Source organism: Lipotes vexillifer, unplaced genomic scaffold, assembly GCF_000442215.2.
Source record: "Lipotes vexillifer unplaced genomic scaffold, Lipotes_vexillifer_v1.1 scaffold153, whole genome shotgun sequence".
In the NCBI taxonomy this organism is placed as follows: Eukaryota; Metazoa; Chordata; class Mammalia; order Artiodactyla; family Lipotidae; genus Lipotes; species Lipotes vexillifer.
Genome location: NW_006774670.1, coordinates 4,983,719 through 4,996,070, shown reverse-complemented (window position 1 = coordinate 4,996,070; position 12,352 = coordinate 4,983,719). Strand labels below are relative to the sequence as shown.

The 12,352-nt window shown below is 35.6% G+C and overlaps 1 protein-coding gene and 2 pseudogenes across 1 annotated transcript in view; 1 reads left to right on the top strand and 2 right to left on the bottom strand.

Annotated features, from left to right (window-relative positions):
- The window catches only part of KLB (klotho beta), a 34,416-nt gene extending 32,423 nt beyond the window's left edge, over window positions 1-1,993 (bottom strand). Inside the window, 1 exon segment of the mRNA XM_007449430.1 lies at window positions 1,169-1,993. Coding sequence (XP_007449492.1) covers window positions 1,169-1,993 — 825 coding nt within the window.
- Window positions 1,994-3,574: 1,581 nt separating this feature from the next.
- Window positions 3,575-3,955, bottom strand: LOC103074559 (40S ribosomal protein S24 pseudogene; annotated as a pseudogene).
- A 6,026-nt stretch (window positions 3,956-9,981) lies between these two features.
- LOC103069143 (bifunctional methylenetetrahydrofolate dehydrogenase/cyclohydrolase, mitochondrial pseudogene) lies at window positions 9,982-11,032 on the top strand (annotated as a pseudogene).
- The last annotated feature ends 1,320 nt before the right edge of the window (window positions 11,033-12,352 follow it).

Below are 12,352 nucleotides of genomic sequence, written 5' to 3'. Positions count from 1 at the left end.
TTAACATTTGATTATTAAAAAATCAAATTACATCTCGTAGCACATTATGGAACCCTACTAGTAAAGCTTTTTTCATTTTCAAAAGGTAGCAGGTGTCCAGGGTAATTTATTTTTCCCAAGCAAACTATTTAGCTCAAAAAGTGAAGTCTGATTCTAGATATTAGCCTCAATGTGAGATGAAATCTCTTGAAAATTCCTGAAAGATTGCTCTTTTAAAAATATTCTTAATAGAGTCATCCAATGTTTACTAATGTTGTAATTTATAAATTCCATGTTGACAACAGCTCATTTTACTCTGTAAACTTGGGCAAGTTATTTAATCTCACTAAGCTTCAGTTTGCTCATCTTTAAAATGGGGATAATAATAGGACCCAGTTCATAAGGTTATCATGAGGATTAAATGTGATAATGCATGTAATATGCTTAATGTCATCTGCGGTAAATAGTAAGCACTCAATAAATATTAGCTATTATTTTGCTTACATTTTCACTATCGTTTTAATCATTTTAGCATTTCCCAGCATAAACTCTAGCTTTTGAAATATGCTCCTTTAAAACATTTAAAGCACATTCTTCCCAGTTTTTATGGTACTAGTTTAATTTTAGCTCCTAGAACAAATAATCTCATCTTTCCTGCCATGTAATACAAATGAAACCAACTGTGAAATACATTTATTTCAATTCCTGCATTTAATATGTATCATCAGTTAGCTAACATTTATTTAGCTCACTATTTCTAAATATCACTAAGAATAGCAAGACTAACAACAAATACATATTTGAAATGGTCATGCCTTAACATAAAATTCTGAAATTGTTGCATGTGGTCAGAAAAGGGTTTCAATTAAATTTATAAAGGACTGGTTTTCCACAGAATGAAAGTAAACTCACATTCTCATGCTCTGATGTACAACAGTAGATTTAAAAATAGTTAATTTAAAAAGTGCAATATTTAAGGAAAATAATTGGATTAATATATTAATAATAGCTTAGATAGATAAAACATACACTAAGAATGAAATTTAAGGATAGAACTTGTGAATTAGACTAAAATTAATTGAGTTGATTTCAATAAAAAGTTATTTAAATGGAAGATACATTTCTTAGAGTTTCTTTTAAACTCCTGCTCTTTATCCTCTGAAGCTATAATAAGTCAGCTGTACAGTACCTTGATTAGGTTGTGTCCCACGGTGTAGACAGCTGCTAAATTTCCCTTCTCTCCAGGGGCATGGATACCTGTCCCATACCCATGCCAAGCGACTAGATATGGGTTGTGAATTGTAATCCAATATTTGACTCGGTCCCCAAACGTCTGGAAGCAGTATGTGGCATAGTCATTGAAGATATCTATTACGGTTTCATTTTTCCACCCCCCATATTTTTCTTGCAGCGCCAAAGGCAAATCCCAATGGTATAAAGTAACTATAGGTTCAACGTTTCTAAGTACCAGAGCGTTGAGAAGAGTATTATAGTACTGGAGACCTTTTGCGTTAGCAGCTGATACTGTTCCATCGGGGAAAAGCCTTGGCCAGGAAATTGAAAATTGGTAAAAAGAAACGCCTAAAAAATCCAGGGCTGATAAGTCTTTTTCCAGAAAAATGTAACTGTCACTGGAACTATTTGTGCCGTTGACATTTTTAAGGTGTGTATGGATGAAATGATCCCATATAGAGGGTCCTTTTCCGTCTGTCTTCCAATTCCCTTCCACTTGAAATGCTCCAGTCCCAGCACCCCAGAAAAAGTTTTTAGGAAAAGTGTCATAGAGAAACAGCTGACTTTCATTTACCGGACTAAAATTAGGATTTTTAGACCATATAGCTCTTCCGTCTCCAGAGAATCCAGTAACGGCTGGAAGGAGAATAAATGCTGACAGGATGACAGATCTTTGCACTCCCCCGCTGGACATTGTTTTCCTATAGCGTATGTTTCTTTCATCGGTGCTGAAGAAAATCCATTCATTCCCTGGAGATCATGCCGCACAGCCTGGCTTCATTTGCCACTAGCTGCTCCACTGTCTTATCAACACTTCAGTAAAAAAGCTTGTGATTGTAAAGCTCTGTCAATGATTAGCTTGAACTGTGAGACTTAGGATGGGTCATGGAGAGCAACGTAATTTGAGGGAGGGGGCTCTATTACACTCACCAACACGTCACCTTCTCTCTTATTATTGGAAAAATTAGATGGAAATGCATGTGACAATAGTTCCAATGTGTAACAAACACACATCAACAGTGAATAAAATGCCATAGTTTCTTTGTAGCCTTTCATATGGATCCAAATCTCTTCTGAATGTTTTGGACATTATTGAGCAAAGTGTATACCTTTTCTATTTTTATAGTTTTTGAGTGGTAATTTTATTTTTCACATTTCAGGAAAAACAATCTTATGGACAAATAAATAGTATTCCTATATGCCCAAAATAAAGAATTAAAAAACATAAGATATTACACTTCCACGAAAATTACAACACATCTAAGAATAATCTTATTAAATGCTATCTATTTTAAGAAAATTATGAAAATGTCTTTATAAATTAAAAAAAAGATGAATGAAGAAATATATAACACTGAATAATTGTTTGGGTGGAAGCATTGAGTCATTTCCAATTTAATTTATACATTTAATGTACTTTTAACCAAAGTCCTCTAATCCCAAATTTTAGTTCAACAAAATTATTACGGAAGTTCACTTAAAGAATAAATAGGCAATCATTAAAAAAAAACCTGAAAAATAGTGAAGCTGTTTACTACCTTCAGATATAAAAACATTAAAAAACAATTTAAAGAGCCTTGTCTGCAAAAAGAATAAATAAAAAGAAATATTACAGAATCTATAGCCTCCAAATAACCTTGAAAATAGTTAAAGTTTTAAATATTTGAAGCATCACATACTAATGAGAGGCAGAGTGGTTAATAGTTTGGCCCCTGGAATTAGACTGCTAGTCATACAGCTGTGTGACTGGGGACAGGTTCTTTCACCTTTCTGCTCCTTAGTTTCCTCTCATGTAAGATAAGGCATAATAATAGTATCAACTGCCTGAATTATTGTGAGGATTAAATGAGTTAATACATGTAAAGCACTTCGAGCAGATACTGACACATACATAGTAAGTGCTCAGTGAACATTACTTATTTTTATGTGAAAGGTAAGGATTATTCAGGAAGTGACGCTAGGATTTAGCATAAGAGACACTAAGTTCTGGCTCCTGCCTACATTTTTAGCTTCATTTCACATCCGTTAACCACAAGTAACCCCCTTCCCTGCAGCCATAACAAATAACTTCTAAATAGCTGTGCACACATTGATCAGTCCCATCCCTGTGCCTTGGTACGTGTGCTCTCTGCTCTCTGCATAGGATGTGTTCTCCCCCTTTCAACTAGCTCATGTCCACCTGTTTTTCAAAACTTCAGTATCTCCTCTGGAAAGCCTTTTTGACTCCCCAGTTTGATTTTATTTATTTTTAAATTTAGATTAAAACATTTTTTTAGTTTATCAATCTTCTTGTGAAAAATCTTCACAATCGCTGCAGATAAAGTCACTGCAGAATCTACTCCACCTGTGTCCAATCTCCAGCTCACATTATGCCAGCGTTAACATTGGCCTTACAGTCTCCTGACTTTTCTTCATTCTGTTCTTGCATTCCTTTTGCTGTTTGCTTGAGGTATGCTTCTTCTTATACATGCCACGTCTTGCAAGTCTATGTCTGCGTTCATTTTTTTGGGTGTAATCTAAGGAGCTGTAAATCAGCTGTCTTGTTACCACCAAAATAGGTTCTGAATCCAGATACAAAGATGACATCTGGTGTGGTCTTGTACATTTTAGCTAGGTTTTCTCGAATTTCTGTCTTAGGTACTGTTGTGTTCCCAGGAAGAAGGACATCAGTGACCAGTTGTTTCTGCTGAAGTAGTCATTTGGTTATGAACTTCCTGGTCCAGATAGTTACAGTGTCATTCATGATGGCAGTTGATCCTCAGGCAGCCAGGGAGTGAAAAAAGCCAGTTTGATATAATTTAGATGGATATTCTCTGTGTCCCCATGGCAGCCCATGCTTTTGCTGTTTTGACACTTAACATACAATACATTTATGTGTATCCTCTGTTTGACTGTCATTTCTCTCTCTTTTAAAAATAAGGACCGTTACTGTTTGGTTCCCTGTTGAATAACTGGGGCCTAAACTATATGTTGAATGAAGGAATGTACCTATGGTATACTATGTATACCTCTATCACTGTATTTATCACATAATCCGGGAGTTGTTTGTCTCCCTTACTAGACCGTAAGAATATCTCTTATCTAAATTTTTATCATCGCTTATCAGAGTAAATGCTTAATCACTGTCTGTTAAGTGAATGGAGTTGATGCAGTTAATTCCCTATTTTAAAATAAAAATTTTCCAGGTTTGGGACTTCCCTGGTGGTCCAGTGGCTAAGACTCCACGCATCCACTGCAGGGGGTGCAGATTTGATCCCTGGTCGGGGGACTAAGATTCCGCATGCTGTGTGGCGTGCCAAAAAAAAAAAAATTTCTAGGTTTATTGAGATTTAATTGACGTATAACATCGTTTTAGTTTAAGGTATACAACATAATGATTTGATATACATGTATATATTATGAAATGATTATTAAAAATAAAAAAATTTAATGTAATAATTTGAACCCTCACAAATATATTTATTTCAAAAATATATAGCCACAGACATTTAAGATGGTAAATTTTATGTAATGTGTATTTTACCACAATTAAAAAAATGTACATATATATAGGGAATTCCTTGGCAGTCCAGTGGTTAGGACTCTGTACTTTCACTGCTGAGGGCCCAGGTTCAATCCCTGGATGGGGAAATAAGATCCCACAAGCCATGTGGCACAGCCAGAAAAAAAAAAGTTGCTTTCTCTACAATGCCTAGACTGACCACTTCCCTTAAATTTTAATCCCTCCTTTCACAAAAAAAAAAAAAAAAAATATATATATATATATATATATATAGAGAGAGAGAGAGAGAGAGAGAGAGAGAGAGAGAGTAAGAGAGAGCCACCGAACTCTAGAAGAAAACAGAAATAAATATGAAATTATATAAATATATATTTTGTATGATCTTATGTATATATGATCACATATAATTTATAATTAAAATATTTGAAAAAATAAAAATTGGAAGATTAATAACAAACTTGAAAAATGAGCAGATATAGAAAGAAAATGGCCAACTTTTTGTTATATAAGTATTTCATTGCAAATCAATAAGGAAAATACTCTAAATCAAATAAATGGGCAAACAACATGAATGAAAAATATACAAAGAGGACTGTGTAGCTAATGAAAAAAATTTAAATGACCAGTAATTAAAAACACATACAGGGGCTTCCCCAGTGGCGCAGTGGTTGAGAATCCATCTGCCAACACAGGGGACACGGGTTCAATCCCTGGCCCAGGAAGATCCCACATGCCGTGGAGCAACTAAGCTCGTATCCCACCACTACTGAGCCTGTGTTCTAGAGCCCGTGAGCCACAACTACTGAGCCTGCATGCCGCAACTACTGAAGCCTGAGCGCCTAGAGCCCATGCTCCATAATGACAGAAGCCACTGCAATGAGAAGCCCGCGCACTGCAACAAAGAGTAGCCCCCGCTCGCTGCAACTAGAGAAAGCCCGCGTGCAGCAATGAAGACACAACACAGCCAAAAATAAAAGCAACAACAAAAACACATACAAAAAAAACTATATAATATTTTCTTTTATAAAATTAGCCAAAATAAATATAAGTAATGAAAATCAGTGTTGATGAGATTGTAGGACATTGCTGCTTAGAATATAAATTTGTACAATATTCATGGAAAGCAATTTTTCAATATATCACAAACCTTAGATTTTTGTCATATCTTTTAATCTAATAACTTCAGAAATGTATCATAATAAGTTATTACAAATATATAAAATGCTATATGTGCAAATATTTTTATAGCAGCATTATTTATGACAGAAGGAAATTAAAAATAATTTAAGGATTTATTCATAAGAAAATAATTACCTAAAGCATGAAATATTCATTTGGTGAACTGTTGTAGAGTCATTAACATTTTCAAAGAATATATAGTAACATTAAAATGTTGAAGATAAAAAACTAACTGAAAAAATCCAGAAAATAAATTGAATAATAGTATGATTATAATGATGTAATAAAAGCTATAACCAATACATAGAATTATAAGAAAATACCCACATTTTACCATATTGTGTTTGGATGGTGAAAAATAGATTATAATTATTTCCTTTATTTTATATATTAAAAATTTTTACTTTTAATAACAAAAATGAACATAAAAAAGTCAATATTAGATATAAAACTTTACTGATGAAAAATTAGATAGTTTCCTGCTAAGATTAGGAACAAGGCAAGGATTTCTACTCTCACCACTTCTGTTCAATGTCATACCAGAAGTCCTAGCTAATGTAATAAGACAAGAAAAGGAAATAAAAAATATTATTTTTATAGATCGGGAAGCAAGAAATAAGACTGTCTTTGTAGATGATGATCATTGTCAATGTAAGAAATCCCAAAGAGTTAACCAAAAAAAAAAAAAAAAATTCTGGAACTAGTGAGCAACTATATCAAGGTTGTAAAGTACAATTTAATATACAAAAATCAATTGTTTTCTTATTTACCAGCAGTGGACAATTGGAATTTGAAATTAAAAAGATAATACCATTAACATTAGCACCAAATAAAGTTAAATACTTAGGTATAAATCTAACAAAATACGTGCAAGATCTATATGAGGAAAATTACAAAACTCTGATGAAAGAAATCAGAAAGATCTAAATAAATAGAGAGAGAGTCCATGTACATGGATAGGAAAATTAAATATTATCAAGCTGTGAGTTCTCTGTAACTTGATCTATAGATTCAATGCAATCCCTAAAAATCCCAGCCAGTTATTTTTATGGATATTGACAAATTGATCCTAAAGTTTATATAGAAAGGCAAAAGGCCCAGAATAGCCAACATAATATTGAAGGACAATCCAGGGACTGATGATACTTGACTTTAAAACTTTCTGTAGGGACTTCCCTGGTGGTCCAGTGAGTAAGACTCTGTGCTGCCAATGCAGGGGGCCCGAATTTGATCCCTGGTCAGAGAACTAGTTCCCACATGCCTGCCACAACTAAGAGTTTGCGTGCCACAGCTAAAGATCCCGCATGCCACAACGAGGATCCTGTGTACCACAACTAAGACCTGGCACAGCCAAAATAAATAAATAAATATTAAAAAAAAAAGACTTTCTCTTAAGCTACAGCAATCAAGACAGTGTGGTATTAGCAAAAGACACACAGAGAAATGGTACAAAATAGGGAGCCCAGAAATACACCCCCATAAATATGGTCAGTTGATCTTTGACAGAGGAGCAAAAGAAATTCAATGGAGTAAGGATAGCCTTTTCAACAAATGTTGCTGGAACAACTGGACACCCACTTGCAAAAAAATGAATCGAGTTAAAGACCTTACACACTTCACAAAAATTAACTCAAAGTGAATCACAGACCTAAATTTAAAGTGAAAAACTGTAAAACTTCTAGAAGATAACATAGAAGAAAATCTAGGAGACCTTGGGTTTGACAATGACTTGTAAGATATACCACCAAAAACATGACCCAACAAAGAAAAAAATTGACAAGTTGAACTTCATTTAAAACAAAACAAAACAAAACAAACAAAAAACCAAAAAACCAAAAGCTTCTGCTCTGCAAAAGACATTGTTAAGAGAATGAAAAGATTATCCATCCACACATTAGGAGAAAATCTGTGCAAAACAGATAAACATCAATAAAGCACTAGTATCCAAAATGTACAAAGAACGCTAAAACTCAACAAAAACAATAATAAAAAAATCCAATTAAAAGGATGCAAAAAATCTGTACAAACATCTCAGCAAAGAAAATATACAGATGGCAAATAAGTATATGAAAAGATACTCTGCATTATATGTCATTAGGGAATTGCAAATTAAAACAATGAGGTGCTGGTACATACCTATTAGAATGGTCAAAATCCAAAGCACTGACAACACCAAATGCTGGCAAGGTTGTGGAGCAACAGAAACTCTTATTTATTGTTGGTGGGAATGCAAAAACTTATGGACAATTTGGAAGGCGGCTTGGAAATTTCTTACAAAACTGCTTATAAGTTTCTTACAAAACATACTCTTATCACACTATCCAGCAATCATACTCCTTGGTATTTCCCTAAATGAACTGAAAATTTATGTCCACACAAAAACCTGCACATGAATGTGTGTAGAAGCTTTATTCATAATTGCCAAAACTTGGAAGCAACCAACATGTCACTTAATAGGTGAGTGGATAAACAAAGCTGTGTCATATCCATACAATGGAATATTATTCAGTGATAAGAAGAAATGAGGTATTAAGCCAGGAAAAGACATGGAGGAGCCTTAAATGTACATTACTAAGTGAAAGAAACCAATCTGAAAAAGCTACATACTGTATGATTCAAACTATAATATATGTTAAGCTGTAAAAAGATCAGTGGTCCCCAAGTACTGGGGAGAGGAAGGGATGAATAGATAGATCACAGGGGATTTTTAGGGCAGTGAAAGGAATATTTTCTAGGATACTGTAGTGTTGGACCCATTAATCAAAACCCTTAGAATGTACAACACAAAGAGTGAACCCTGGGACTTCCCTGGTGGCACAATGGTTAAGAATCCACCTGCCAATGCAGGGGACATGGGTTCGAGCCCTGGTTCAGGAAGATCCCTCACGCCACGGAGCAACTAAGCCCATGTGCCACAACTACTGAGCCTGCACTCTAGAGTCCGTGAGACACAACTACTGAGCCTGTGTGTCACAACTAAGCCCATGTGCCTGGAGCCCGTGCTCCACAACAAGAGAAGCCACCACAATGAGAAGACCACGCACTGCAAGGAAGAGTAACCCCGCTCGACACAACTAGAGATAGCCCACGTGCAGCAACGAAGACCCAACGCAGCCAAAATAAATAAATAAATAAATTTTTTTTAAAGAGTGAACCCTAATGTAAACTATGAACTTTAGTTAGTAATATATCAATATTGGCTTACCAATTATAACAAATATACCACACTAATGCAAGATGTTAAAAATAGGGGAAATGTGGGGGGAGGGAGTGATGGAGTGTATGGAAGCTATAATTGCTCAATAAAAGTCTTTTAATTAAAAAAAGTTAATTGACAAAGGCAAGTTTTAAAATGTGTACTGAGTATTTTTAAAAATTTATTTTTATTTAACTATAGTTGATTTACAATATTGTGTTAGTTTCAGGTGTACAGCTTCAAATTCTTTTCCATTATAGATTATTACAAGATATTGAATATAGTTTCCTGTGCTAAAAAGTAAATCTTTGTTGTTCATCTATTTTATATATAGTGGTGTGTATCTGTTAATCCCTTACTCCTAATTTATCCCACCCCTTCCCCTTTCCCTTTGGTAACCATAGGCTTGTTTTCTATGTCTGTGAGTCTGTTTTGTAAATATCCCACCCCTTCCCCTTTCCCTTTGGTAACCATAGGCTTGTTTTCTATGTCTGTGAGTCTGTTTTTTATTTCTGTTTTGTAAATAAGTTCATTTGTGTCATATTTTAGACTCCACAAATAAGTGATATCATATGGTATTTGTCTTTGTCTTTCTGACTTCCTTTACTTAGCATGATAATCTCTAGGTCCGTCTATGTTTCTGCAAATGGTAGGGTTTCATTCTTTTTTATGGCTGAGTAATATTCCATTATATATATACTATAGTATATATTACTATATATATTATACGTACTATATACATAGTACGTAATATATACATTATATATATAATGTAATATATATATCACATCTTCTTTATCCATTCATCTGTTGATGGGGCACTTAGGTTGCTTCAGTGTCTTGGCTTTTTTTCTTTTTCTTTTTTTAAAGAATGAAAGAGAGGGCGCTGGCCATGGCTGCAGCGTCCCTCGTATCCACTTTAGCCACCCTGCTGCTCCAGCCCGGCACAGAGCTGTTGCCTCCACCATCGCCCCTTCCAGCAATCAGCAGTCCTAAATGAAGCTGTTGTCAATGCTGGAAGGAAACTTGCCAAGCAGATCAAGCAGGAAGTGCAGCAGGAGGTGGAAGCGTGGGTGGCGTCAGGCGACAAAGGACTGCACCTGAGCGTGGTTTTGGTTGGCGAGAATCCCACAAGTCACTCCTCTGTCCTCCACAAAACCAGAGTAGCTGCCGATGTGGGAATCAACCGTGAGACAATTGTGAAACCAGCTTCAATTTCAGAGGACGAACTGTTGAATTTAATCAATAAACTAAATAATGATGATAATGTAGATGGCCTCCTCGTTCAGCTGCCTCTTCCAGAGCACATTGATGAGAGAAAGATCTGCAATGCTGTTTCTCCAAAGATGGCGATGGCTTTCATGTAATTAACGTAGGGCGAATGTGTTTGGACCAGAATTCCATGTTACCAGCTACTCCACGGGGTGTGTAGGAAATAATTAAGCAAACTGGCATTCCAACCCTAGGGAAGAATGTGGGTGTGGGTGGAAGGTTAAAAAATGTTGGAGTGCCCATTGCAGTGTTACTACACACCGGAGGGGCGCACGAACATCCTGGAGGTGATGCCGCTGTCACAATTTCTCATCCTTACACTCCCAAGGAGCAGCTGAAGAAACATACAGCTCTTGCAGATATTGTCGTCTCTGCTGCAGGCATTCCAAATCTGATCACAGCCAATACGATTAAGGAAGGAGCAGCTGTCATTGATGTGGGAATAAATAGAATTCAAGATCCCATAACTGCTAACCACAAGTTGGTTGGAGATGTGGATTTTGAAGGAGTCAGGAAGAAAGCCGGTTACATCACTCCAGTCCCTGGGGGGTGTTGGTCCCATGACAGTGGCAATGCTAACGAGGAATACCATTACTGCTGCAAAAAAAGTGCTGAGGCTTGAAGAGCGGGAAGTACTGAAGTCTAAGGAGCTTGGAGTAGCAAGTAATTAACTATTGTGTCTTCTGTGTCATGCACAGCACTCCAAGCTAGTTCACGAGGAAAACCAGGCCAATAGAAATGCAATATTTATTCTACTTAAATGGTTTAAAACAATGCTTTGTATTTATTTGTAAGCTTAAATGGGTGGGTATTTGCACACATAGTCCTGCAGTTACCCACCAGGGAGCATGCCGCTATCGTGCAGGATCATGCGATCCAGCCAAGAGAAGCCATTAACCTACTGATTAACAGGGGGACACTGTCACATTGAGAATGGCTGCCTAACTTTGTCAAGCCACTTCAGTTAAAATTTGTCTTTTTTAGGAGGGCAGCTATGCTCACCACTATACCACCAACGCTGCACAAATTTGTCTTTTCTACAATTGCATTTCCCAAGTGCTATTCCAATAATGAGTTGATGCTCACTTTAGGTTCCAAACCTCTTGAGTTCAACTGGTCAAGCCAAAGGAAAAATGTTGCAAGAGAAAATTAGGGAAAAGAAAGAAATGATGGCAATTGAGTGGAAAAAAATTTACCTAATTTAATATATGTATTGATTGATAGCCAGAAGAAAAACTACATGTTAATAGTCTCCTAAGCTGTCATTTTGTAGCTTAGTCATTAGGAAATGTTTGGGGTTGTTTCATTTGCTATTAGCCCTCATTTTATGTTCATTACTGTTCCTGAGGTCTCCCCATTTTAGTTTTCTAGGATTAACAGTCTTATTTTATAAATTAGTCACGTGTGTTGTCATACTTGACTTTCCTACATCCTTCAACTTCATTGTCAAATTTTTATACTGGTGGGGGTGTCTGTATGGTTTCTTTAGTGTATCTTGAAACCTGTATTTGGACAACATAACTTGGGCTTGATGATCATTAGGGCAGCTTGTATAAGTGTGCAACTTACTTTTCCACCAAAGAACTGTCAACAGCTGCCAGCTTTTCTCTGATGCACCTGTTGGCTTTCCTCGATTGATTTCTGAGAACTTGAGTTAATACTGAATTTAATCAGACTTTCTGATTGAAGGACTTTTTGCTTCATTTTGGTTTTTTAAATAAAACACTCTGACTGGTATAGAATAATAAAAAAAAAGAATGAAAGAAAAAACACATATGAAGAAATTTTATGATGACAATGACTTAATACTGAGATTAAAAATTTCTAAATATTTATGAAAACAGACTATGAATTCATGAAGTATTTATCATGACTTAGTGAATCAGGATAGGGCATCATCTTTCCTAAACAATTATCAAATATTTATTCAATATTTTACTCATAAAATGACCCGTCTTAGGTCCTAGGAGAGAACTATATATATGTCCCTG